The sequence below is a fragment of the Erithacus rubecula genome, assembly GCF_903797595.1.
Source record: "Erithacus rubecula genome assembly, chromosome: 26".
NCBI classification, from domain to species: Eukaryota; Metazoa; Chordata; class Aves; order Passeriformes; family Muscicapidae; genus Erithacus; species Erithacus rubecula.
Genome location: NC_136678.1, coordinates 4,698,039 through 4,723,062, shown reverse-complemented (window position 1 = coordinate 4,723,062; position 25,024 = coordinate 4,698,039). Strand labels below are relative to the sequence as shown.

The following is a 25,024-nucleotide window of genomic DNA, read 5'->3' as shown; positions in this document are numbered from 1 at the left end:
CACAGATAAAAAGCTTTAGAAGACCCCACAGGAGGGCTTTAATTTGAACAGTGAAATTCAGCTTAAAGAGCTTGAATTGGCTAAAAGAAGAAAGAATATAATGTCCTGGTGTATAAAGCCCTCTGGAAATAACAACCTGTGGATGTGTTTATTTGCCATGGGAGCCTAATGTCTCTCCCCCCTTTTTCCTCCAACCACTGGGCAGCTTTGGCCAGTCCAACTCACTCCATGGGGCTGCTCCTTTGGTTCAGTGCAGCTATTTTCCAGAGGTTTGGAAAATTAACTAGCTAAAAATAGGGATACTGGGCACAGGAGAGCTGCAGTGGGGAATGGGGATGCTGCAGCAGTGTGTGTGTGCCCTGGGGCAGGGGCTGCTCAGGAGCAGCTCTCGTAGTAGGCGACTTTGCTCTTGATGCTGTCCCGGATCCTCCCCACCTGCTCCTCCAGCCCCGACAGTCGTGACATCCTGGACACCAGAGCCTCGTTGCCTTCCTGAATTTCTGACTCTAAAGCTGAGGAGAGAGGGCAGGGAAGGGTTAAGAGGTGGGTTTGGGCTGAGCCTCCACCTCACTCCTACACAGCTCTGACAGAAAACCAACATCCTGCACTCCCTCTGCTTCCCACCTCTAAACACCCCTAAAACACCACTCCCATTAGTTCTGAGTGCCAAAAATGCAAGTGAGCGAGTGGAAGAAAAAGGGAGCACAGTGGCACTGCAGGCAGGGCTTCCCTTCATGGTGGCACCTGTGAAAACTCCCCATTTCCTGGCCCAGCACCACCAGCTACAGCCCAAATCCCTCCCTCACAGCCCAAAACACATTGTCTGCCTCCTCACTCCTTCCCCTCACCCCACAGCAGTCCAAGCTCTCCTCCAGGGTGCGACTGAGTTTGTGAGAGCCTTACTTTCCATCCTGAGCATGATGCCCATGGTGTCCTGGAGGAGAGCCTGTGCCTCCTGGCTGATGCTCTGCACCCTCTTGCCCTGCTCCCCCAGCGCTGGGCCCTGCCCCATCCTGCTCTGCAGCTCCAGGTACAGCTCCTTCACCTGGGCAAAAGCCTGGACAAAAGCAAACAAACACTGCAGGTGAGATCCAGGCTGTGCACAAGGGGCATTTCCAGCGATGAGCCCTGTTTGGATATTAAATGGAACAGCACCAGAGCTTTGTCTCTGTTAGCAATGTGTGACAGTTTATGATGCACTCAAGGACTGACACAGCTCCACGAGCTGCTCTACCTCAGGCAGGACAGCCCAGAGTTCCCTGCAAAGGGCATTAGGAAATGACTCTGGAGAATACAGCAGTGGGACGATGCTGTGGTGTGCCAGCACAGCAGACAGGACCTGCACAGGAAGGTCTGGCCTTGCTCAGAGCAGGGCACAGCTGGCAGTGCTGTGCTGGCAGCGGGCACAGCCCGAGCTGCTACCTGCTGGGCACTGCTGGCCCTGCCACGTCACAGTGAGCTGGTACCTGCTGGGCACTGCTGGCCCTGCCATGTCCCAGTGGGCTGGTACCTGCTGGGCACTGCTGGCCCTGCTGTGTCCCATTGGGCACACCCCGAGCTGGTACCTGCTGGGCACTGCTGGTCCTCTGTGCCACTGTCCCCACCATGTCCCAGTGGGCTGGTACCTGCTGGGCACAGCTGGCCCTCTGTGCTGCTGTCCCCATCATGTCCCATTAGGCTTGTACCTGCTGGGAGCTGCTGGCCCTGCCATGTCCCAGTGGGCTGGTACCTGCTGGGCGCTGCTGGCCCTGCCATGTCCCATTGGGCTGGTACCTGCTGGGCGCTGCTGGCCCTGCCATGTCCCAGTGGGCTGGTACCTGCTGGGTGCTGCTGGCCCTGCCATGTCCCAGTGGGCTGGTACCTGCTGGGCACAGCTGGCCCTCTGTGCTGCTGTCCCCATCATGTCCCAGTGGGCTGGTACCTGCTGGGCACAGCTGGCCCTCTGTGCTGCTGTCCCCATCATGTCCCAGTGGGCTGGTACCTGCTGGGCGCTGCTGGCCCGCTGTGCCGCTGTCCCCGCCGTGTCCCGCGTGTCCCCGGCCCGCAGGCGGTTCTGCTCCGTGCCCCGCTGCAGCTGCGAGAGCCGCTCGGCCAGCCCGGCCAGCCCGGCCCCCATGGCCACCACGTTCTTCTCAGCCGGCCCAAGGACAGCCTCGATCTGCAGGCACACGAATCCCCGTGGTGTTTCCACATCCAAACCCTCCCTGTGCAGGGACAGCTCTGCTGGCTGCAGCACGGGACGGGAACGGCGGCTCGGGATGGTTTTTGGGAGCTGCATCCCTCACCTCGTCCAGGCGCTCCTGGATGAAGCGCAGCGAGGAGCCCGAGCCCCTGAGGGCCCCCTGGGCCTCCAGCAGCACGGTGCTGGCTCGCTGCAGGGTCCCCAGCACCTCCTCCACGCTGCCCTCCACGGCCTTCGCACGGTTCCTGGGGACAGGTGGGAAGCAGCCAGGAGTGAGCGTGGATAAGGGCACAGAGTCGAGGGCACAGAGGTAAAATCAGGGAGCTTGGGAAGCAAGAGGATTGTTGCGGGGGAGGTTGCGATGTCCCACCCCCAAAACCCACAGGTCTGCACTCCAGCAGGTTTCCTTGTGAGAGGAACATCAGCTCCATCTCACAGCCTCAGGCAGAGGAGACCAGCTAAGAAGGGGAGTTTATTTCATGGTGCATGACAAGGTATCAAAGGGAGGCAGTTCCAATGACCAGTGTTCTGCTCATGGTGGGACTGCTCTGGGTGACAGAGCTCTGGAGAAAGCCAGGCTCCCCTGTCTCATCACTTCCAGCAGGTTAAGCAGGTGCCAGACACTGCCAGGGAGTTTACAGATTTATCCTGCTCATCTTCTTGCTGGAGTATTGCTGCAAGTCAACTTGTGATAAAGCAGATGCTCCAAATTGGCAAGGACACCCTGTAATTACTTTTTAAGGGACCGTGGAATAATTCTCCCAACTTTCACCCAGAAAACAAATAGCCCACTGACTCTCCCCGTGCTCTCTTGTGCAATTAGGATGTAGGTCACCCAAACCAACTAATACAAGGGCAACGCTGTCAGCTCCCAGCACAGGCACTCAAGATAAGAGAAGAGCCTCCACTGCATTTGATAAAGCCCTTCTTGTCCTGGTATCTATATTGGGATCTATTCTTGGGAGATTTATTCACCCTGGGGCCCCAGGAAGGCATCTGAAGATTGCAGATTCATTCTTTTAAGTGCTGGATGGACACAGAAGATCCTGGCCTAAAACTTCAGATTGTGCAAGTCAGGACAGCTCGGGCAGAGTGAGATTTGACCCCAGCTGAGAACCACCAGTTCCACCCAGCCAAGGCACCCTCAGCTGCCAGGAGCCTTGAACCCCCACCGACCTGGCCTGCTCTGCCTCCTGCTGCAGCCTCTTGGCCCTGGCGATGTCCTCGGCCGTCTGGGCAAGGATGTCCTCCGGGCACTGCAGCGCCGTCGCCAGCCTCTGGATCTCGGCCATTCTCCTCCGGACTGCAGCAGCGTCCGTGGGGAGGCGCAGGGACAGAACTGACTCGCTGATTTCCTGGATAGAGGCAGGATCCGTGTCCTTGTCTGCAGAGCCAGCACACACATGGCATCAGGGAAGGTGGGAGGAGGAGGGCAGCCACCCATGCACATCCCACACACATCTCCACATTCCAGCTGCCAGGATCCCTTCTGAATTAATCTTTGAATTCCATTCACTTCTCATTCACACCAGCAAAACTTTCAGGAAGCAGCTGAAGTGATACCTTGGATTTGGCAATGATAACACCATGGCTGAGCCCAGAGCAACCAGGCAGCTCTCACTGAGCAGATGAGAGTGTGATTCAAGACAAACCTTTTTTCATTTCACAAATACAAATTAATAAATCAGAGGCAGGCAGAGCCCAAGGGACATTAGCCCAGCGATTAGCTCAGAAATATCTTCACTCATCATTAACACCAGTCAGCACCAAATGACCTGATTTTCTTATTCAGCTAATGCTCAGGAGGCTCATTATGTTATTACAATCTGTCTGTGAACAATAAGTCATCCCATCACTTTGCAGAACAACAAGGAATTCTCATCTGATTAACAGCCTGCTCCAGAGAAGGGTCATCTGTCTGTCTGTCTGCATCTGCAAGTGTGGCCAGAAAACCTCTCTGCATCAGGTCCCTGCTGGCTGCCAATGCCCATCCCTGCAGTGCCCAGGGAACACCTGGACGTGGCACTCAGTGCTCTGCACTGGTGACAATGTGGGGATTTGGCACAGCTTGGACTCGGTGACCTTGGAGCTGTTTCCCAAGCTCAGTGCTTCCCTGCTCACTGCTCACACTGGCTGTGTCCATGCCCAGAGCTGCCCAAGCCCTGCAGTGCCACAGGTGATGCCTTAAGTTCTGAGTTTTCTGTTCTGCCTGGGTATGCTTTTCCATTGTGCTTGGGGTGATTAAGACAAAATAGTCCAATTCCAGCTATTGACTCAAGGACAGTTTCTTCAAACACAACCATCATCAGAGACTGAGACCCTGGAACCCTGTCGCTCACTCTGACCTGAGTTCTGGCTTGGCCCAGGTGGATGCTGCCCAGGACTGTCTGTAGCTGTGCCTGGTGCTGCCATGGCGCTGCTCTCAAGCAGGGTGCTGGTTACGGCACCCTGTTCTTGCACTTGCTTCAAGGAGTGACAATCTCTGCATACAATAGTCTATAAATCTTCCCATGAGGTCACTCACTTTGGAAAAGGACTATAAAAAGTGACTTTCCTAAAGAAACTTCGAGATCTCTTTCTCCCCAATGGATTGAAGACGAGTCTATTGTCAGACGACCACGAGGATGCGTCCCTTCTGTTGGAAGCTACATCCCATTCTTTCTCTCTCTCACTCTCCCATTTTACTTCGTTTCCTTTACCTCTCTCTCTCTCTCTCCTATCACAAAACTGAATTGTTTTCACACAATAAACTGCATTGCTGCTTTCTGCTGATCAAAACCTGAGTCTCTTGCTTTTGTCTTTTTCACCCTGGGGTTGAACAAACCATCACGACTCCCACTGGGGTTGAGCAGATCGTGACATTAAACTGGCATCACAGACAGGATACTGGCTCTGGTACTGCAGGGTGTGGCTTTCGAAGGCCTCTCAGTAAATACCCATTTTATTCCCCTTAACTCTGTGTAGTCTCTGTTCCAGCTCCTCCAGGTACCTGCCAGGAAGCCGCGCAGGCGCTGCAGGAGCTGCCGCACGCGCCCCACATCCCCCTGGATCTGCGTCCTGGTCCCCGCCAGCTGCTCCGCCAGCCGCCGCGTGCTGCTCTGGATCTGACTCGCCGACAGCTCCGTGGTCTTGACCTGCACACAGCAACAGCCTGGTGGTGCCTCTGCTGGATCCAGAGCCCACAGCTCTGCCTCAGCTCTGGCCTGGGCCAGGCACGATGCTGATCCCTGTTTTCACCGTGCCAGAGCTTTAGAGCACTGTAAATGTTAAAGGCTGAGGGTTGGATCTGCAAAGGAAGCTCTCAAAGAGGGACAGCACCATTTAGCTTTTAAAAATGCCTTTGAGATGGATTTTGAATTACTTTGAAATCTCACTTTCTCTTTGCAATGCACAGAAAGAAGCTGCAAAATCTTCTTGAACACTCTATCAAATGCACCAAACCTGCAGAGAGTTTTCCAAATTCCCAGCCCTTCTGCCATATGAGGGAGAGAGAATTCCTTGCGGTGTGTCCAGTTCCCCTCAGATGCCTTCAGCTGGGGAGGCAGGACCCACACACCCAGCAAGGAGCCTCCTACTCCAAAATCCCAGCATTTCTGAAGATGCCCAAGGCATCAAGCCTCACACTGAGTGTGAGGTGGGTACCCCTCCCTCTGTGCTGTCTGACAGGGGACAGGCAGTGCCCACACTCACCAGCTGTGCCGTGTCCTGGAGCCGGGTGCTCAGGCTGCTGAACTCCTTGGCCGCTTGCCCGGCTGCAGCCAGGGCCCCACTGGCCAGGGGGAAGAGGCCGTGGCAGGGCTGGCCAGCCCCACAGACAGAGCTGTTGTCCCGAGGGCACAGCAGCCCCGGGCAGCGGGCAGGGGTGCACGGCTCCACTCGGGCTCCTCCGCACACCTGGGCAGGGAGAGAACAGCTGGAGAGAACAGCTGGGCACAGCTCGGTGACTGCAGAGAGCCAGCACAGCCCTAAGGGATGTTCTCTGTTCCCAGAGAGCTGGGAACTGCTGAGCTCACACTGCAGGAGCTCTGTGAGCACAGGAGGGAGCCCAGCGGGCTGGCAGTGACACAGGTGGCACAGCCACACTGCAGATGTGCCACCATCAGAGAAGGGCAGCCAGAGCTGGATGTCCTCATCTGAGCCAGTGACACCAGCTCAGCACAGCCTCACCAGCCCAAACTGGAGCACAAAAAGGAGCAAAGCAGGAGCCAAGCCCCATTGGCTCACGATGTGTAACAGCAATGTGTGGAGCAAACATCTCTGCAGAAAACCCATCTGCCCTGCATGGTTTGGGAGAGAACTGGACGAGAAGCAGCAGCAGCTCTGACTGCAGCATCTGGCAGAGCTGCCCCCAAACCCACAGAGCAGCAGGACCAGGCCAGGCTGGTGGCTCAGAACGTGCTGGTGCCCCCAGCAGCAGAGAGGGGAGGCTGGTGGTCTCCACAGCAACCAACACCAGGATGGATGGATCTCCATGGCAATGACAAAGCAGAGAAGGAGAAATAAGAGAAACCTCATCCAGAATTAAAGTGGGCCTTGGAATACAAGAAGTGACAGGAGAGAGTCGCCAGAGCAGGGCTGGGAGGGGGTGGGGGGCAGTTCTTTGGGATCCCCGGGCAAGGGGTGCTCAGCCAATTCTCCAGCTGAGTGTGGGCAGAGATGTGTCCTGCCACGCCTGAGGAGAGGATGAGACTCCTGCCTGCTGAGCTCTGCAGGACCCCTTGGAAAGCAGGAGCAGCGAAAAACCTTCTTTGCATCTTCACCTGGTTGATGGCAGGGGTGAGGTCGGGGGCTGAGGCCAGCTGGCCCTGCAGGGCCACCAGCTGGGCCGTGTCTGCAGCCAGGTCCCGCTCCAGCCCCGCGGCGCTCCGGCGGCTCTCCCTGGCCTGGGCCAGCAGCCCCTGGGCACCCTGCGCCAGGCTGCTGGCACTGCTGGAGCTCTGGTAGGCAGAGCGGATGGTCTGGAAGGCTCCTGTGGGATAAATGGCACAAATGACTCAGAAATGCAGTGCAGCCCCTCGGGGAGGCTCTCTGCCCTGCACGGGAGAGGGTGCAGCCAGGGATGAGTCACCAAAAACTCCTTTTCATTCCAAACACCTTTCAGCCATGCCCTCAGCGAGCTCGAGGTCTCCTGAAGGACTGAACACAGGGCTGGGGGTAAAAGTCCCTTCCATCTGTGCACAACCTCTGTGCTCTTGGTGCCTCGTGGATCCAGTGACACTCTCCCAGCAGGGCTGGCCCCTTCCCACCCCTCCCTGGCAGCAGAGATTGTGCTGGTGGGGAGCAGGAACACAGAATGAGCTGCCAGCCCCTAAACACCAGAGCAAATCCCCGGAGTGTGAAAGGCAGGTCATGTAGCAGGGAGCATCCCTGTCACTGGGACAGGAGATCTGTTTGCTGTTCTGAGGCTGTTCGGGGTAAAAAAACCCTTCTCATCCACCAGGGGGAAACCCCAGGCAGCCAGGCTGAGGTAAATTAATGACTGCAAATTAAGAGATGCTGCAGAGCTGTACCTGCCAGGTCCGTGCTGCGGCTGCTTTCAAACTGGGTCTTCTTGCTCTGGTACTGGGAGCTGGTGGCAATCAAGCTGCTGTTGAGGACTTGGAGCTCCCTGGATAACGAGGCAGTGTCATCCAGGAAATGAAGGTCGGGATTTATGCCTCGGACCTGCTCTCTGGGAGAGAAAAAGAACAAAACGTGAATTAGGTAGAGAGCAAAATACCTGCAGACAGAGAGCAGGGCTGAGAGGGCCACCCATGCTGGGGCACTGCCAGCACCTGGCAAAGGGACACTTCTGAGCCCAGAGACAGCGAGGACAGCCAGGGCCTCACAGGTTTGCAGAGGGAGGAGCTGGGCTGCAGACCCTCCACAGCAGGGCCATGTCCACACAGGGACCAGAATGCTGGATGTGCCCTGGGAGAGCCACCACTCATCCCTGAGAGCCACCACACAGCCCTGAGAGCCACCATGCCACCCTGAATGCCACCACAAAGCCCTGAGAGCCACCACACAGCCCTGAGAACCACCATGACACCCTGTATGCCACCGTGCCACCCTGAGTGCCACCACACAGCCTTGAGTGCCACCATGCACTGCACACACTTCCCCTGCCTCAGGGACACTGTGCACAGGACAGGCACACGGCAAATCGCTTCTCTGCTGCTTCCCTGCTGCCCTTGTGAACACAGCCAGGCTTGGCAGGGGCAGAACCAGAGCAGAACCAAAGCAGAACCAAAGCAGAACCAAAGCAGGACCAAAGCAGGACCAGAGCAGAACCAAAGCAGAACCAAAGCAGGACCAGAGCAGGACCAGAGCAGGACCAGAGCAGGACCAAAGCAGAACCAAAGCAGGACCAGAGCAGGACCAGAGCAGGACCAGAGCAGGACCAAAGGAGGACCAGAGCAGGACCAGAGCAGGACCAGAGCAGGACCCAAACCAGACCAAAGCCAGACCAAAGCAGGACCAAAGCAGCACCAAAGCAGAACCAAAGCAGAACCAGAGCAGGACCAGAGCAGAACCCGTGCAAGTGGCTCACAGAGAAACCCCCGCAGCTCCTCGGAGCAGGGACACGCGCCCATCCCTCACCTGATGGCAGCGAGCGTGCTGCCCGCCTGCTGCAGCCCCTGCAGGGTGCCAGCGGGGCGCTCCAGCATGGCCTGTGCCTGCTGCAGGTTCTGCAGCGCCCGCGAGAGGCGGGGGCCGAGCCGGGATTCGCCCGTGGCCGGCGGCAGCCGCGCCGTGGCGTTGGCCAGCCCGGCCTGGCGCTGGCGCAGGCGCTGCATGTCCCCGCTGTGGGTGTGGAAGCAGGGGTGGCACAGCTGGCAGCCGGGGTAGGAGCCACAGTGGCCCGGCTGGCACTGGTCACAGCGGGGCCCGCTGACCCCAGCCCGGCACAGGCACCGGCCCGTGGCCCTGTCACAGCCCGGCTCCTCCGTGCCCTGGAAGTCGCAGTCGCACTCTGGGATGGGAGAGGGGCAGGGAGAGAGAAGGTGGTGGTGATTAACTTTGTGTCTGTATAAAACCAATGCCTTAATTAGGGTTAATGAGGTCCCAACCCAAGCTGACATCCATCCCCTCCCAGCTGCTGGGACCAAGGTGGCACAGGTAGAGGAATGGGAAGAGCCCCAGGTCCCAGAGCTGGCACAGCCCCTGACCCTACAGGGCCAGCCCAGCATGGCCCAGGACTTGCCCAAAGCTGCTGGGAGGGCGCTGGTGGATACTGGAGATGAACTGGGAGGCTGTTCCAGAGAGGAAATCTCTCTCACCAAGCAGCACAGGGATAGGGATGCCAGCACATGGGCCAGCTGCTCCTTTTCCCCAGTAATCCATGGTGTCCCCCAGGAAACACCAAAGGCATACCTGTGCACCCTCCCCGTGCATCCCTGTAGTGCCTGGCTGGGCACTGCTGCTGCCCCAGGGCCGAGCATGTCTGTCCTGTGAAGCCATCCCTGCATGGGCACTGTCCTGTGAACTGAGAGGGGACACATCAAGGACACCCCTGCCGGACACTTCCCTGGCAGAGCCCTCCCCCAGCTGCTCCTGCCACCACAACCAGCCCATGGGCCATGTCCTCCTCTGGGTCTGTGCCCGAGGTGCCCGTGCCAGGCTGCAGCTCAGGCACAGGATGCAAACAGGCTCCAAACAGCCCCAGCACCACGAGGAGGGTGCTCAGCCTTGTTTCAAAAACAAAGCGATCGCCCACGAGCAGCTGCTTTGCCATCTCAGGTCTCCTCCCCACGCTGAGCTTGTTTGGAACCTATCTTAGGCTCTTAGAATTTGTCATGTTTGGAGCTTTTTTACATTTAACTTTAATTTTCCCAGTTGCCTCTTATGCCTGAAGTGGCACACATGCTTTTCATTGACAAATGAGCGTAATTAACTTCCCTCGCCTGTATGAAGATGTCTTATTAGCACTTCCTTGATAAATATCAAGCTTGTTAAAGTGACTTAATCTTGCCTCAATAATTACCACCTTCTTTCATTTTCCTTAATAATCTGCTGTGGTGTTTTCTAAGAATTAGGAGAAGGAAAATAGGAGTGGGATGCACTGGGGAGCACACGGCTGTTTTTGTCAAGGTTCCTATGGATGGGACAGGGAAGGGAAGGGAAGGGAAGGGAAGGGAAGGGAAGGGAAGGGAAGGGAAGGGAAGGGAAGGGAAGGGAAGGGAAGGGAAGGGAAGGGAAGGGAAGGGAAGGGAAGGGAAGGGAAGGGAAGGGAAGGGAATGCCCAGGTGGGCTGGGGGTACCTGGTTGCAGTGGGGGCTGTGGGAGCCGTGGGGGTGGCAGGCACAGGGCTGGCAGCCCTGCCCGCTGGCCAGCCCCCAGTGCCCGGCCGCGCACTGCCCGCAGTCACTGCCCACCACGTTGGGCAGGCAGAAGCAGCTGCCACTGTCACCGTCACAGGGTGACACCGTGTCCTGCCGCGTCCCCAGGGCATTGCAGGTGCATCCTGCAACAGGGAGGGGTTGGCTGTGGCAGGAGCAGCCTTTGGAGGAGCCACAGCCCCACAAAGAGGGGCTCTGCCTCTCTCCCTTCCCACCCGAGGAGATCTGCATGTCACTTTGACAGCCCCCCAAGTGCTGCAGCAGGAATTGGAGCCCGAGGGGCCTCAGCATCCCCCAGCCCAGGGGTCACAGGAGTGACCTGACCCATGCTCTGCATGGCATCACCTCCTGAGCCCTGGGGACACTCCCAAACCCCACCTGCCCTGTGCTTTTGCTAAATTTACACCTGAAACCACCCCCAGACTGAACAAGGAGCTTTTATAAACCTTAACAAACCAGACCCTTGGCTTGAAAACCCCAAAGCAAAGCTGGGCAGGACCCGGGTTCCTTTTGGAGGGGGCACCCCGGGGGCAGGGGATGTCCTGGGGGTACTCACTGCGGCACCCAGCGGGGTTGGCAGCAGCCAGCTGGGCAAAGCCTGGCTTGCAGAGGTGGCAGTGGTCCCCCTGCACATTGTCCTTGCAGACACAGCGCCCTGTCCCCGGGTCACAGGCAGAGCCGGGCACGGTGCCATCCGGGTCACACTCACAGGCTGCAAATGGGCAAGAGATATCCCAGCTGAGGGGGGCAGGTCCTGGGGGAGGTGATGGGGGGTTTTGGGGTGTCACTCACGCAGGCAGGCCTCGGGGTGGCTCAGCTCCTGCCGCGGGTTACGGAAATAGTTGGTTTTGCAGCGCTCGCAGTTGTTGCCCTCGGTGTTGTGCTGGCAGTGGTCACACACCCCCCCGCTGGCCCCGCCACTGGCCTGGTACAGCTCGGGGTCAAAGTGGCACGAGGACGAGTGACCATTGCAGTCGCATCCTAAAAAAACCCAGAAAATGGCTCAATGGGAGCTGGAACCGTGCAAGCCCCTCTGGCAGCAGCAGCAGTGGCACTAGAGGGTGCCCAAGGCTCCTGTGTGACACAGTGACACGGTGACAGAGTGGCGCCAGGGTCAGGGCACTGCTGCAGCCCAGGAGAGGCACCGTGCCACCCCCCCAGCCCCACAGAGTCCCAGGAAGGGGCTGGGAGCTGCGGGCTGGGCAGGATTTGGGGCGGGGGCAGCGCTGGCCGTACGCTGGCACTCGTGGGGGTCGCTGTCCTCGGCGGGTGCCCAGGGCCGGGCGTTGAACAGGGCAGAGCAGCGCTCACAGTGCGGCCCGGCCGTGTTGTGCTGGCACACGCAGTGCCCAGGCACCTGCTGTGTGACAGACACCCTGTCACCCACCCTGGGGACAGTGATCAGGATAAACCCTCACCCTCCCGCTGCCCCTCCAGCTCTTGCCCATGGAAGAGCCTCCCACAGCCACATATGGTCACTATGACTGGTGACCATATGGTCACTATATCCCCAGGAGCACCCCAGACAGGCAGTGGAGCCATGCCAGTCATGCCCAGACTGCTGGCAGCCCACAGCAGAGACATCCTCATGGTCCCCAGACCCCTGGCAGCCCATGGAGCCATCCCAGCCATGCCCATGCCCCTGCAGCCCATGGAGCCATCCCAGCAGTGCCCATGCCCCTGCAGCCCATGGAGCCATCCCAGCTGTGCCCATGCCCCTGGCAGCCCATGGAGCCATCCCAGCAGTACCCATGTCCCTGCAGCCCATGGAGCCATCCCAGCCATGCCCATGTCCCTGCAGCCCATGGAGCCATCCCAGCAGTGCCCATACCCCTGGCAGCCCATGGAGCCATCCCTGCAGTGCCCCTGGCAGCCCATGGAGCCATCCCAGCAGTGCCCATGTCCCTGCAGCCCATGGAGCCATCCCAGCAGTGCCCCTGCAGCCCATGGAGCCATCCCAGCAGTGCCCATGTCCCTGCAGCCCACACTCACCACACTGTGCTGGTTCCCTGCAGGGGTGCAGCGCTCAGCATGGCCATGGCAGAAGCAGCTCCCCAGCACCTGCATCTCTGTCACGGCGTAGAAGGTGCTGGGTGAGTGGTAGCCCTGGCGGGGGATGTGGGGCAGCTCCGTGAAGTTGATACGCAGGTTGGTGAAGGGCCCCAGCTCTGTTGGGGACAGGGGGTGGGTGTGAGGGGCAGCAGGTGCCCAGCAGAAGCTCCTTGCAATTGATGGGGAGGGTTTGGAGCGAGGGAAGGAGGAATTGGCACAAAGAGCAGCAGCTGAGCCAGCAGCAGTGACCAAATGATGCTCCTTGAGAGCCCAGACGTGCAGCTGAGGGTCCCCCAGGGGTTACTCCAGCTCAGCACTCCCCATCCTGCAGGGAGAACCACAAGGAGCCTCATTCCCCTCTCCCCTCTCCACTCTGGATGAGGCCCATTGCTTACTCTCTATGGCTTGGCTGTATGACGAGCTGATTGTAGACCCCAGGTCTTGGACACTGAATTTCACCTTAGAGGGGAAAAAAACAGAGGTTAAAAAGCAGGAAACTCGAGCTGCTCTCTGCTCCTGCTCTGGGCACTGTGTGCTCTGGACTTGCCTTTGCCACTAAGCACAGGGACAGCCTTTAGAACTGCAAAGGATTTTACAGTAAGTCCAACACAACAGCTCACCCATCACAGAGCAGGGAGGGCTTTCCTGCCAGAGGAGCAGGAACCTTCCCAAGGACTGCCCTGAGCAATGCTGGGTGCCACAGGCCCCATCCCTCACTAGGTGTGCCAGGCTTCCATCCCCCCCCACCCCTCATCAGGTGTTCAAAGCTTCCATCCCCCCTATCCCTCACCAGGTGTGCAAAGCTTCCATCCCCCCTATCCCTCACCAGGTGTGCAAAGCTTCCATCCCCCCCATCCCTCACCAGGTATACCAGGTTTCCATTCCCCCCATCCCACACCAGGTGTACGAGGTTTCCATTCCCCCCATCCCACACCAGGTGTACAAGGTTTCCATCCCCCCAGTCCCACACCAGGTGTACGAGGTTTCCATTCCCTCCATCCCACACCAGGTGTACAAGGTTTCCATTCCCCCCATCCCACACCAGGTGTACGAGGTTTCCATTCCCTCCATCCCACACAAGGTGTTCGAGGTTTCCACCCACCCCAGCTCCAGGGCCACAGTGGGGTCCCTGCCACCCCCAGTCCGTACCGTGCCCCCATGCACGGGGTGCCCCCGCAGCTCCTGGCACCGGGGGTCCTGCCAGCCCTCGGGGGGTCCATGGGGCACGCGGGGGAAGGCGGTGGCACAGTCAGAGGCCAGGTACTGCAGCACCTGCCAGGTCCTGCCAGCGTCCACGGAGCGCTCGATCAGCATCGCTGCAGGTGGCGACTGCAGGCATGGACAGACACACAGACAGACACACAGGCTGGCATCACGGGCTGGGACCACCGGGTGACACCTCACGGGCAGAGGAGCTGCCCACAGACACCAACCCTGAAGTGCAGCACGACGCTGTCCAACTGGAACATCTGCTCCAGGTCCAGCTGCAGGGACACGCGCTCAACACCTGCGGGCACAGACAGTCTCAGGGACACTCTGGGGACGTGGGGACAATAACAACCAGTCAGGTCAGCCATTTCCTCTTTCCTCCCCATCCACAGAACTCAACACCATTCCCTCTTCCCCTTGGGCATGTCACTGTTTGTGTCCCTCACCGTTCTGGGACTGCCACCAGCGCGCGCGGCCGGCCGAGGACAGCACGTTCTCCACACGGTGCCCGTTGTAGCTGTGGGGCAGCCTCGAGTCACACCTGCAGCATTTCATGCTCCACTGCAAAAGAAAGGACAGCAGGAGTGACCATCCCAACATCCCAAATGTGATCCCAGGGATGAGCAGGAAGGGCAGGGTGGATGTGGTAAGGACCAAGGAGCATCAGCACAGCTCAGTTAGAAAGAGATGAAGATCACGATGACAAGACTGCCAACACAGGCCTCAAGTGCTCCCCTCCACACCTTGGTAAAAACCACATCTCAAGGTTTTATGGACTATAAACCCAAAATGCTTTTGACTAACACAAATTGTTGACGAACCATCAAAATTGCTGTTTTTTTAAGCAACCCCCCTGGTTTCCACAAGGCCAACACTCGATAGAAAGCCCTTTGCAGCTTTTCAGGATTGGTTTGCCCTTTCCACACAGCAGAGCTGTCTGGGGGACAGAGGAGCCTTTCTCTCCTATCCAGGGCTCCGGGTGATGCTCGGCCCCCAGGGCTCTCCCCGGGGAGCAGAGCAGGAGCGAGCAGTGGGTGAGAGGCCAGGGGGTGGAAGTCGAGTGGCTCAAAGTTCAGCCCTTCACTTGTGCAAGTAATCCAAGGAATAAACAGAGATTTAGCGCGGGGAATGTGGAGATGGGAGAAAACGGTCCCCGGGGAGCAAACAATTACCCAAAAATGTCACTAACCAGGCAACGCTCCCTGCAGGCACCAGCAGCCACCACCGCGGGGCTCCTGAGCCAGCTCAGGAACGGGCAGAGAGCAGGGGAGGGGTTGAGCAGGAGCCGGGAGTGGGGAAGGGCTGGGCAGCAGCCAAGGGGACAGGCAGCACAGGGTGGGAGAGCAGGATGGGCGAGGACCACCGGGAAACTGGGATGGAGACCCAGGTGAGACCGAGGTGGGGAAGGGAAGGGCCTGGGAATGGGGAATTAGGAGATGATGGGGAATTGGGAGGTGGTGGGGAATTGGGAGGTGGTGGGGAATTAGGAGGTGGGGAATTGGGAGGTGGTGGGGAATTAGGAGGTAGTGCCAGATCCCACAGTATTATCCCTGGGGGACACAAGGAGGCCCAACTGAAGCACCTGGAGTGGAACAAACTCCAGAGATTGCAGAGGCCACTGGGAGGGGAAATATTCTGCTCAGGGCATGAAATGAAGGGCTCAGCACCTCCAGCCTGGTGGGAAACAGGTTATCCCAAGAAACTGTGGCTGCCCCATCCCTGGAAGTGTCCAAGACCAGGTTGGATAGGGCTTGGAGCACCCTGCGATATTGGAAGGTGTCCGTGACAGGGCACTGGAACTGCATCCTCTCCTCCAACCCAAACCTTTTGGGATTCTGAGCTGTCAGTGGCCTGAGCAGCAGAGGAGCCTCCCAAATGGAGCAGTGGGACACGTCTGTCACACTGACACATCCCAGAGCCTGGGGGATTAGGGAGCATGGAGCAGAGCTTGCAGAGATGGCAGGAGCCAGCCCTGGCGGCTCAGAAAGGTCACCCTGGGTGCAGAGTGGGTCTGGGGGACAGGAGGGGACAGGGCCTGGCAGGGGCACAGCTGGCACAGCGAGGGCAATGAGATCCCCTGGCAGGGCTGGCAGGGCTGCAGTGACAGCAGGGCCACGGGCAGGTTTGGGAGCCCAGAGAGGAATCAGCTTTCAGTGACAGCAGGGACATGGGAGGTGACAAGTGACGAGCAGCACCTCACAGTCACCCTGTGCTAAAAGAGGAGCCAAATCCCTGAGCAGGGCCTGGGAAGGGACAGGTCTGTGCTCAGGAGAGCAGCAGGAGGTGGCAGCCACTGGGCCACTGTGACACCACAATTTCTGGTTTCCCCTTTAAAAATTAATTTGAGGTTTATAAAAATTAGTCTGTGCTGTCATTCCTAACTCAGCCCAGACCTGAATCTGCTCTGTCCCAGGCCTGGGAACCCTTCCCCATCTGGGTGCACAGTGAGATACTCCCTTGAAACCCATCTGTTTCCATATTTTCCACAATCTTTATGTTCTCTGTCTATAAATACCCCAGCACAGGACTTGGCAAACTACAATATTTATAACAATATCACAAAGTAAGCAAACATAGCACTGAAAATACATAATCATGCAATTTCCCTGGCTCTACCAGTGAAAATCACAAATAATTTAATCAGGTCTAGGCAGAGCTCATTTCAGATAATGGCCACGAGCAGCAAATTGTCAGGGAGCTGCAGGAATTATCCACAGAAATAATCTACTGAACAATTGCCAACGGTGATTAAACTTCCCACAGTTCTGACTGTGCTTAGCAAAGGAGAAAGGAAGGTTTTCTGCGAGGGGAAAGGTTAATCTCGGTTAAATTATTCATTAGCAGTGACTCGTGCATACTTATGAGATCATTCACACAGGCAGGACAGAGGCACAATGCAGCTGCAGCCCCACTTCCAACGTGGTGCTAAATCAAGATGTGGCTTCAACTGTGTGAGACAAACCCTTCCCAGGCAGCCCAGGGCTGGCTGGGTGCAAAAATCGCCTTTTTTTCCCCCACTTTTTTCTCAGTTTTTTTTTTTAATTAAGACTAAAATTAACGCTGGAAGCCAAATTCGTTTTGCCTCCTCGGAGTAAATTGTGAAACTCCTGTATTGCACAATAGCAGGATTTGCTCTTACCAGCTGTGACTATGTGTCTCAAAGTTCCTTGGGACAGAGGGAATTACCAAAAATGACAGCCCAAAATGAGGAGAGATTTACCAGCATGTACCTTTTCCCAGCTCTTTTCCATTTTTATTTTTTTAACCAGGCTCAGTGGATCCCTGGGAGCTGGGCCAGGAGCACACAGTGCTGCAGCACTATGTGATAAATGGAAATTATGTGATAAATGGCAATTATGTGATAAACGGCAAGGAAGATTTTGGGATCTACTGTGGGTCAGCCACCCCGGGGCAGTGCTGCCTCCCTGCCAGGCACAGAACTGTGCTGGGGAAGGGCTGCCAGGGCCATTTTAGGAAGGTAAGAGAGCTTGTGGGTCTGCCAGGAAATCACTTCTCACCCTCTGTGCCTCCAAGCTACACCAGTCACCCAAAATATGGGGTTTGGAGCTTCAGGGATTAAGGGAAATTAATTCCAGACTTTTGAAAGATAATTCACAGTTCTGTGGGAGGGAAGACTACTGAGCTCAGAATAAATAGAGTCATGTCTCAGAAATAAATGGAAAGGGGGAAAAGTCCACAAAGAGCAGCTTGGAAATGCCCAGGTGACAGTTCTGCTCTACTCCTGGCCTGGCCTTGTGACCCAGCTCCTGAGCAGCCTCTCTGCTCGTGCAGGGCAGCAGATCTCACACGATTTCAACCTGACCCAAGTTATTTCAGGAGCTCCTGCTGCCATTTTAGCATGAGCAGAGAGCCCTTGAAATAAAAACCTCCTGGCACAGGAGCTTGGCCCAAAATAAACTGCACTAATTCACCAGCAGGAAGGGAAGCTGAGCCATGGAACAGAGACCTCGGGGGTCCCAGCTGGTGGCAGGGATTCAGCACTGTCTGTCAGGCTCCTGGCACTCAGCCTCCCACCAGGCAGCTCTTGCACAACCAATATTCCATGGGGACAGCAATTGCCATTCCAATTTTATCAGGGAACAATCTGAAATTTATACATACACTGAGATTTCGGGTTATTAAACAATGGGGTGAGACCAGCTGTAAGTTACATGGGGGACAAAGGCAGCTGCAAAGCCAAGTTATGTAATTCCCTATCCCAACCCATTTTCTGCAGGACAGTCTCTATTCCAGCAGTGTTATCTGCAGGACATGGCTGTGCCAGGCTCGTGGAGCAGGGCTTGTCATGCCTGGGATGAAATTCATACATCTGCCATGGGAAAAGGCAGCAGAAGTTCCCATGGCTCTGTCATCATGGTTAAACCTCCCAGTGAGCAACTGGTATTCACTAAACTGGACTGGGATTCAGTTTTGGAACACAGATCTGGGGAGCCATGGGATCACTGAGTCCAGTTCCCACAAGGACACCCCAAAATCCCAGCCTGGCCCAAAGAGGTTCTCTTTGCCATGACACCAGTGTCACTTGCTTGCCTGGCTGGGTGGAAATGCCACCCAAAATCAGTGAGGTTATGCTCAAAACACAGAGAGGCTCTGCCCCCCAGCTTGGCTTTAGCCCAGATTCAGAGGGGGCAGCAGAGATGGGTAAAAACACGAGCTGGACAAACATCCCAGGGATGAGGCTCAAGGAAATGAAGTTCCTTTAAGCAAGCACGTGGGTGCTGTTTTCCTCACCCCATCTGTTCTCACATCAGCAGAATTTCATCTGAAATCTGCCAGGATGGTTTGACAGGCTGCAAACCCCAAACTGCACCAGCTTATCCCACACCCCACCCGGGTCCTGCTGCCTCTGCAGCTCGGCTGCCAGGCACTGACGAGATGTCTCCAGCATGTGTCAATCTGCAGCCAAAAAAATGAGATACAGGGAAGGGAGGAGGGGAAAAAAATCATGGGAAATAGGATTTTTCTTCAGCAGGTAGGGGCAGATCCGTGCAGCAAAGAGCAGGGCGTGCCTGATGAGATAAGCACTGAGCAGCAGCCGTGGTGGTTGTATTACCTTCAGCACATCAGGAGCACTAATTACTCAGTGCAAACCCCTGACTTTATGAACAAAAACCCCAACTGGAAGCCATGCTTCGGTCCCATCCAGCCCCAGCTGTCCCATGTGGGTGCAGTGTCCCTGTAAACCTTGCTGGGTGTGGAACAAGGTGAGTGGGCAGCACAGCCTGTGGGGTGGGCTCCGAGCTCCCTGAGTGACTCAGGCAGGTGGCCCAGCAGATGCAGGCACTAGCCAGGCTCCAAACCTGTCTGGCACTTCCCTCCTGGCAGACATTGGCTGGTATTTTTGGGAGCAGCCAAAGAGGAGCTGGTGCTGAGGCTCCAGAGATGCTGCAGAGCAGCTGCCACCATCCATCAGCAGCAGGGACCCCTGTGCTGTGCCAGGAGCTCCAGAGGGCTCACATCTCCTTCCTCTGGCTCCCACAGGCTCCCCTGGAAGCTCTCCTCTCAATCCCCCATCGTCATGTCACCCTGACACCAGAGCTGATAGAGTGACCACCCACCCTCCACATCCACCGAGTGCCCACAAAGATCAGAAGGCAGAAAATCCTATGCAAACAACATTTTAAATATCAAAAGTGTCCCAGGGCTGGAGGGTGAGGAGCCCCAGTCTCACCCCCAGCCTGCTCCACACCAGCAGCTCAGGGACAGAGCTCTGCTCCCCTCCTGCTCTCCAGGATCTCACAGGGATGCTCAGGGTGAATAGGAGAGCCCCCCGTGCCTCCCTTTAGCTGGAGGTTCCATTGGGAGCTGCTCCCTGCTCCTCAGTGCTGTGCATACATTTACATATGTACATACATATTTAAATATACAACACACATATTTACATATGTAACACGCATATTTACATAAGTTATGTCCTATAATTAAAGGAGAGAAGTGTTGACTGGCTTGACTCACACCTCAGTCCATCACAGTCTTTCACACCGAGCCTTTCCCTCAGCACCTCCCTGTCTTCAAACCCACCCTCGCTTCCTTTCCTGTTTTATTTTCAGTTTCCCTGCCCAGCTGGCTCCAGCAGCACCTCCCAAGCACTGAGTGATTTCCAGAGCAGACCATTGGCCTGCCTGCTCCCACTCCCCCCCTGCCCTGCTCGCTGCCCTGTGCTATAAATGGCAGTGCTGAGTGTCCTTTCTGCATTTCACCGAGCCCCCCGCCAGCGATGGAGCAATCAGGAGTGCAAAGTATAAAGGTTAGAGGGATCTGCAGCTGGGGCAGACAATGGAGCAGAGGCTGAAGTTGATGAGTGACCACCAGAGTTGCAAAAGAGGGCCCTGGGGCCAGCAGGGCACTGCAGCAGCCACAGCAACCCCTCATCTCATGCCCTCTGCTGAGGTTGCAAAACCACCTCCAGATTTGTACCTATTTGGCAGCGGAACAAGAGCAAGGCTTGCAACCAAAAAAGGGTCCTAGGAGTCTATAAATTAAACCTGCTTGCTTTTTATAGGATGGGAATAGGGAAATCGAGTTCAGTTTTGCTTAAATTAGGGAAGTAGGGAAAGGGAGGGGAAAATTAGGAAATGTTGAACCCGTGGGGATTTCTCCCAAGTTGAGAGTTGCTATAATCAAACCTCCATCAGCAATTACAGCTGCAGAACAGAAATTGGGGGATTTGCTATCTGTAACTCTGAATCTGTCTTTTCAATAAAGGAAAGGAGCAAAATGTAAGGAAGCAAAGATCCCATTCCCAGAGCAAGAACTGGAGAATCCAACTCAACATAATGTTAATTATGTTAATGATCTATATCCCCTTAACCCTGGTACTTGTAAGGGATGGGGGATATGAAAACCAAGTAGTTTGGGGACTTGTAGCCTGGAAAAGAAAACTGCAGCCTCGCTCCCTGCCTTCCTCCAGGAGCCCCCACTGCCTAACCCTGCACCCAGCAGGTCACTCCTGCTCCTGGGGTAGCACAGCCAGCAGACATGGCCAGGCTCCACTTCAAAGATTCCAAATGATGCAGAGATCACAGTGATGCCTTTAAAAGAGCTCCCAGGGTCAGCAAAGGGGGTCAGCATCCCATTCCAGCTGCTGTTGGGATGAGCAGCTTAATCAGGGTTTTGTCCACACTCACTTCCCAAGCACAAGGCCCCCATGCCCCCTTTTCAAATAAAAGCCACTGCCACAAGTCAGTGCCTCATCAGAGGCACATTTATGAGAAATTTTCCTCATCTATAAGCAGAAATTCGGAAGGAAAAACTAATTAAGCCACGGGAAACAGTTTCTTTGTGTGGTGAGCACAAATCCTGATCCCTGAGAGCAGCAGAAGAGCTCCAGAGAAAGGGAGTGGAGGAAATGCCTGACTGTGACTGTCAGCCTAGAAATGGACCTGAGGGAGGAGAGATGCTGCAGCCAGCCCAGCATTCAGGAGGATTTGATGCTCACACCCCTCTGGGCCATCCCTGAGCTCAGGGATGAGTGGAAACCTCTCCAGCCCAGCCAGAACACCACTGGCTCCACAACAAATCCACTCACAGCCACATCTTGGCCTTCAGTTTGCAGGGGAATTAAAAGCAGGACGCTGACTCACTGCTCCAGAAAACAGAGCTCCACTGGAGAGCTGCCACCTCCTTTCCTCTGGAGCATCTCTTCCAGGACCCTTTCTGCCTGTCCTGCACTGAACCCTCAGGCTCCTCCCAAGGCACTTTGGGGTTAACAGCAGCCCCAGCAAGGCTGTAGGAAGTTCTCCCACCAGGGACACTTCACCCCTGCAGCTCTCAGCTCTGTGCTCAGGCAGATTTATCCTCAAACTCTTCCTGTGCCTCGCTGGCAGCTCTGGGAGTCTGCAGCTGGATGCAGCATTGTCCCCCAGCAGGATCTCCTGCCCCCACACAGCAGTGATTGCAAACAGTTGTTCACTTCAGCAGCTTTTCCAAGTCTTTGTGAAAGGCCTGAGATGTTCCCATTTATGACAAGTAAAATATGAGTTTAGTTTATAACTAAAATGTCCACGAGGGTTTGGGACATTTCACACACTGCTCATGGCAGAACCTTGCTGTCCCTGCTTGCATGCTCAGTTCCTCTCCCAGGTGGAGCAATGGCCCTGCAGGGCTGTGGGGGGACAAATCTCAGCCACACAAAATGATTTGGGTTGGAAAGCACCTTAAATCTCCTCCCATTCCACCCGCCTGCCACGAGCAGGGACAGCTCCCAGCTCAGAGCCCCCCAGCCTGGGCACATCCCTGCCAGTGGGTGAGGATGGGAGGGATGAAGGCATTCCCATCCCCTGGGGAGGTTTGGGGTGCAGGGTGAGCAGGGCTGTACCTGTCCATGGGGTGTGCAGTAGGTCTCAGGCTGGCTGAGGCCGCAGGTGGAGGAGGCTCTCAGGTGAGGGGCTCGTCCCAGCAGCAGGTCCCCGGGGGCAGGGTAGCAGGCTCCCTGGGAACAGGCTCTCTGTGCTCCCAGCAGCTGTGGGGCAGCTGCAACGGCAGGAAAAGGGATCAGGGCTGGTGCCAGGGAGGCACAGGCACCAACCAGCCCCCCAGAACTGTTTGCTGCACCAAACCATGAGGCCATACCTGGACAACCCCCCAGAGCCTGTGCCAACAAAGAGAAGGGAGTTTCACCCCGAGGTACCTTTATTTTAATAACAGTGCTTTGTACTAAGACTTACTTCCAAAGCACTTCCTTGCCCTGGCCCCAGGTTTGGGGCTGCAGGGGTGCTCTGTGCTTTGGCCATCAAACTGACCAGCCCAGATTGGTGTCTCTGTCCCCTGAGCCAGCCCTGGTGATGTCTCCTGTCCCCAGAGCCAGCTCAGGTTGGTGTCCCCTGCCCCAGAGCCAGCCCAGACTGATGTCTCCTGTCCCCAGAGTCAGCCCAGGTTGGTGTCCCTGTCCCCAAAGCCAGTCCTGGTGATGTCTCCTGTCCCCAGAGCCAGCTCAGGTTGGTGTCCCTGTCCCCAAAGCCAGTCCTGGTGATGTCTCCTGTCCCCAGAGCCAGCTCAGGTTGGTGTCCCTGTCCCCAAAGCCAGTCCTGGTGATGTCTCCTGTCCCCAGAGCCAGCTCAGGTTGGTGTCCCTGTCCCCAGAGCCAGCCCAGGCTGGTGTCCCTGTCCCCAGAGCCATCCCTGCTGCTCAGGACAGAGAGCTGCAGCCTCCTGCCAACCCCCAGCACTATGACCAATCTCCCAGCAGCAGCGTTGCTGTTTAGCAGCTGCACCCCTGCTCTTCTGGAGCACTGTGAGTGAGCCTTACCCAGCAGGACAAGCACTGCCCACGGCCACAGCTGGCACAGAGGCTCCATTCGGCCACAGACACACCTGGGGAAGTTTGCAGAGACTGAAAAGGACAGGAAACATCAGTTCAAAAGCTCAGTCCAGGTCCTCCTTCCTTCTCACTTGGCAGGGAGATACTTTTAATTAATCTACACAGAATAACATGCCGGGGCGGGGGGATCAAGAATAATAAAGAGGAAAATCAGGCGCTCAAACTGAATTTGCCTGTGAGGCAACCAGCCCCTGCCCCAGCCCCGCTGGTGGCAGGAGGAAATGCGGGGCTGGAAGGGAAGGGATGGCGTGAGCACACACAGCCCGTCCAGCCCCAGCCACCCCTTCCTTCCCTGTGCTCCAGCCCCACCCTCGCTTCGCTCTTTCAGACTCGATCCCGCACCCACACTCGCCTCATGCCCGGAAGACGAGAAATCCATAAAACCCTCCCGTGAGTGTCTCCTACAGGGAAAGGAGCCCAAGGGACAGCCCAGGAGAGGAAATGCTGCCAGCACCAGCACCAGCACCAGCCCCAAACCTCACCTACCCTGTGCCCCGCTGTCCCCCCGGCAGCCCCGAGAGCCTCTGAGCTCGACGGAGCCTCGCAGGCTTTAAACGCGCTGCCTCACCTGCGGAGAAGGTGCAGTGATGATAAAGGAGTGATTCAGGGATCCCCAGACATCCACACCCTGCTAGCGCATAGCTCATGCCAGCTCCAGACGGGCACAGCAGCGGGGAGAGCCCAGTTTAACCCAGCGGGGAAAGCCCAGTTTAACCCAGCGGGGAAAGCCCAGTTTAACCCAGCGGGGCTACCTGGAGCCGGCTCTGCTCGCCCACCCGCCCGGGCAGGATTTGCACCGGGAGTTCAGCGGCTCATCGTGTAAAGGACTGATGGAAACCGCAGCATAACTTTATTATTATTTTATTGCGGCAGCAAAGTAAGGAACTTTTAAAAATCTGCTTGAAGTGAGGGCTGCTGAGAGCGCAGCCACCACCACCCCAGCAGTGCTCACACGCTGAATTTCAGCTAAAACAGCTTTTCATCCTCAGAAAAACTTTATTTACTTGAGTGAAATAACGCCAAAGTCACCTCCCCTCCCACCCTGGTGAGGGCTCAGCCAGGTGACTCCAGGTGTCTGCTCCTGTCGCGTTGGTGTCGGTGTCACCCCCTCCCATCCCCACCCCGAGTGACACAGGCTCGAGCAGGGGGACGAACAGAGCTGGAAAAAATAAAAAATAAATGTAGTCCCTGAGGCTACGGTGTGCGGAAGGCGGGCCGAGGTGTGGCTCACCTGGGCGCGCTCGGCAATGCGGTAACGCCGCATTCCTTCCCCAGCCCCCGCCCCGGCGGCTCGGGGGGCGCCAGAAGAAACCCTGGGATGTCTGAAAGGGAAAGGGAGCGATGGGACGGGCCCCGAGCTGCCCACAGGGCTCTGCACGGGGGGGAGAGAACCCCTCGGTTCCCACCGAGCCCAGGCTTGCCAGAGCAAACATCACCTGCGATTGCGAGTTCCACAAGTTCTAACAGGAACAAAACCGAGGAGAAGGCTCGTTTACAGAATATCCATGGAAATGGGAAAGGAGAAAACCAGCTGCGAGCGGGTGGCAGTGCCTGGAGATCCCTGATCCAGGGCTCTGGTGGGAGTCAGGGGGCTGGAACAGCTCCAGGCTGCCTTGTCCTGGGCAGCAGGCAGGGAATGTGTTACAGGTGGAGATTGTAAGTGATGGTAAAATAGCAGCACAGCAATTGAAATGTCCATGGAGCAGTCTGGGATCGGTGGGACAGACAGGGGGATGCTCACAGGGCTCGACTTCCTCTCCAGCTCAGCATGAGCTAACCTGAGCCAGGCTGTGCCCACAGCCCTCAGAGGGTTGGGCGAGACATTCCCTGCAAAACAAACACCATTAACTCCTGCAGGAAACCGGGCTGAGTCACGGGACATCCCCTGCGCCATGGAGGGGACATTGCTCTGCAGAAATCC

At 56.6% G+C, this 25,024-nt stretch overlaps 1 protein-coding gene across 2 annotated transcripts; it reads right to left on the bottom strand.

Moving 5' to 3' along the window:
* Nucleotides 1-10: 10 nt before the first annotated feature.
* Nucleotides 11-23,753, bottom strand: LAMB3 (laminin subunit beta 3). 2 transcript variants are annotated; one of them, XM_079327270.1, is made up of 23 exons: nucleotides 23,672-23,753; nucleotides 23,032-23,115; nucleotides 22,103-22,257; nucleotides 14,211-14,325; nucleotides 13,989-14,062; nucleotides 13,705-13,884; nucleotides 12,951-13,014; nucleotides 12,496-12,671; nucleotides 11,740-11,863; nucleotides 11,296-11,484; nucleotides 11,060-11,215; nucleotides 10,426-10,628; nucleotides 9,539-9,650; nucleotides 8,765-9,137; nucleotides 7,693-7,853; nucleotides 6,943-7,151; nucleotides 5,873-6,076; nucleotides 5,172-5,316; nucleotides 3,359-3,566; nucleotides 2,286-2,427; nucleotides 1,982-2,158; nucleotides 904-1,057; nucleotides 11-512 (listed from the first exon to the last, which is right to left on the bottom strand). In XM_079327270.1, the coding sequence occupies exons 1-23, from the start codon at nucleotides 23,748-23,750 to the stop codon at nucleotides 376-378; spliced, it is 3,621 nt and encodes a 1,206-aa protein (XP_079183396.1). In that variant the 5' UTR covers nucleotides 23,751-23,753; the 3' UTR covers nucleotides 11-375. The 2 variants fall into 2 exon arrangements, with proteins under 2 accessions (XP_079183396.1, XP_079183397.1); XM_079327271.1 differs by having other exon boundaries at nucleotides 11,740-11,860.
* Nucleotides 23,754-25,024: the final 1,271 nt, after the last annotated feature.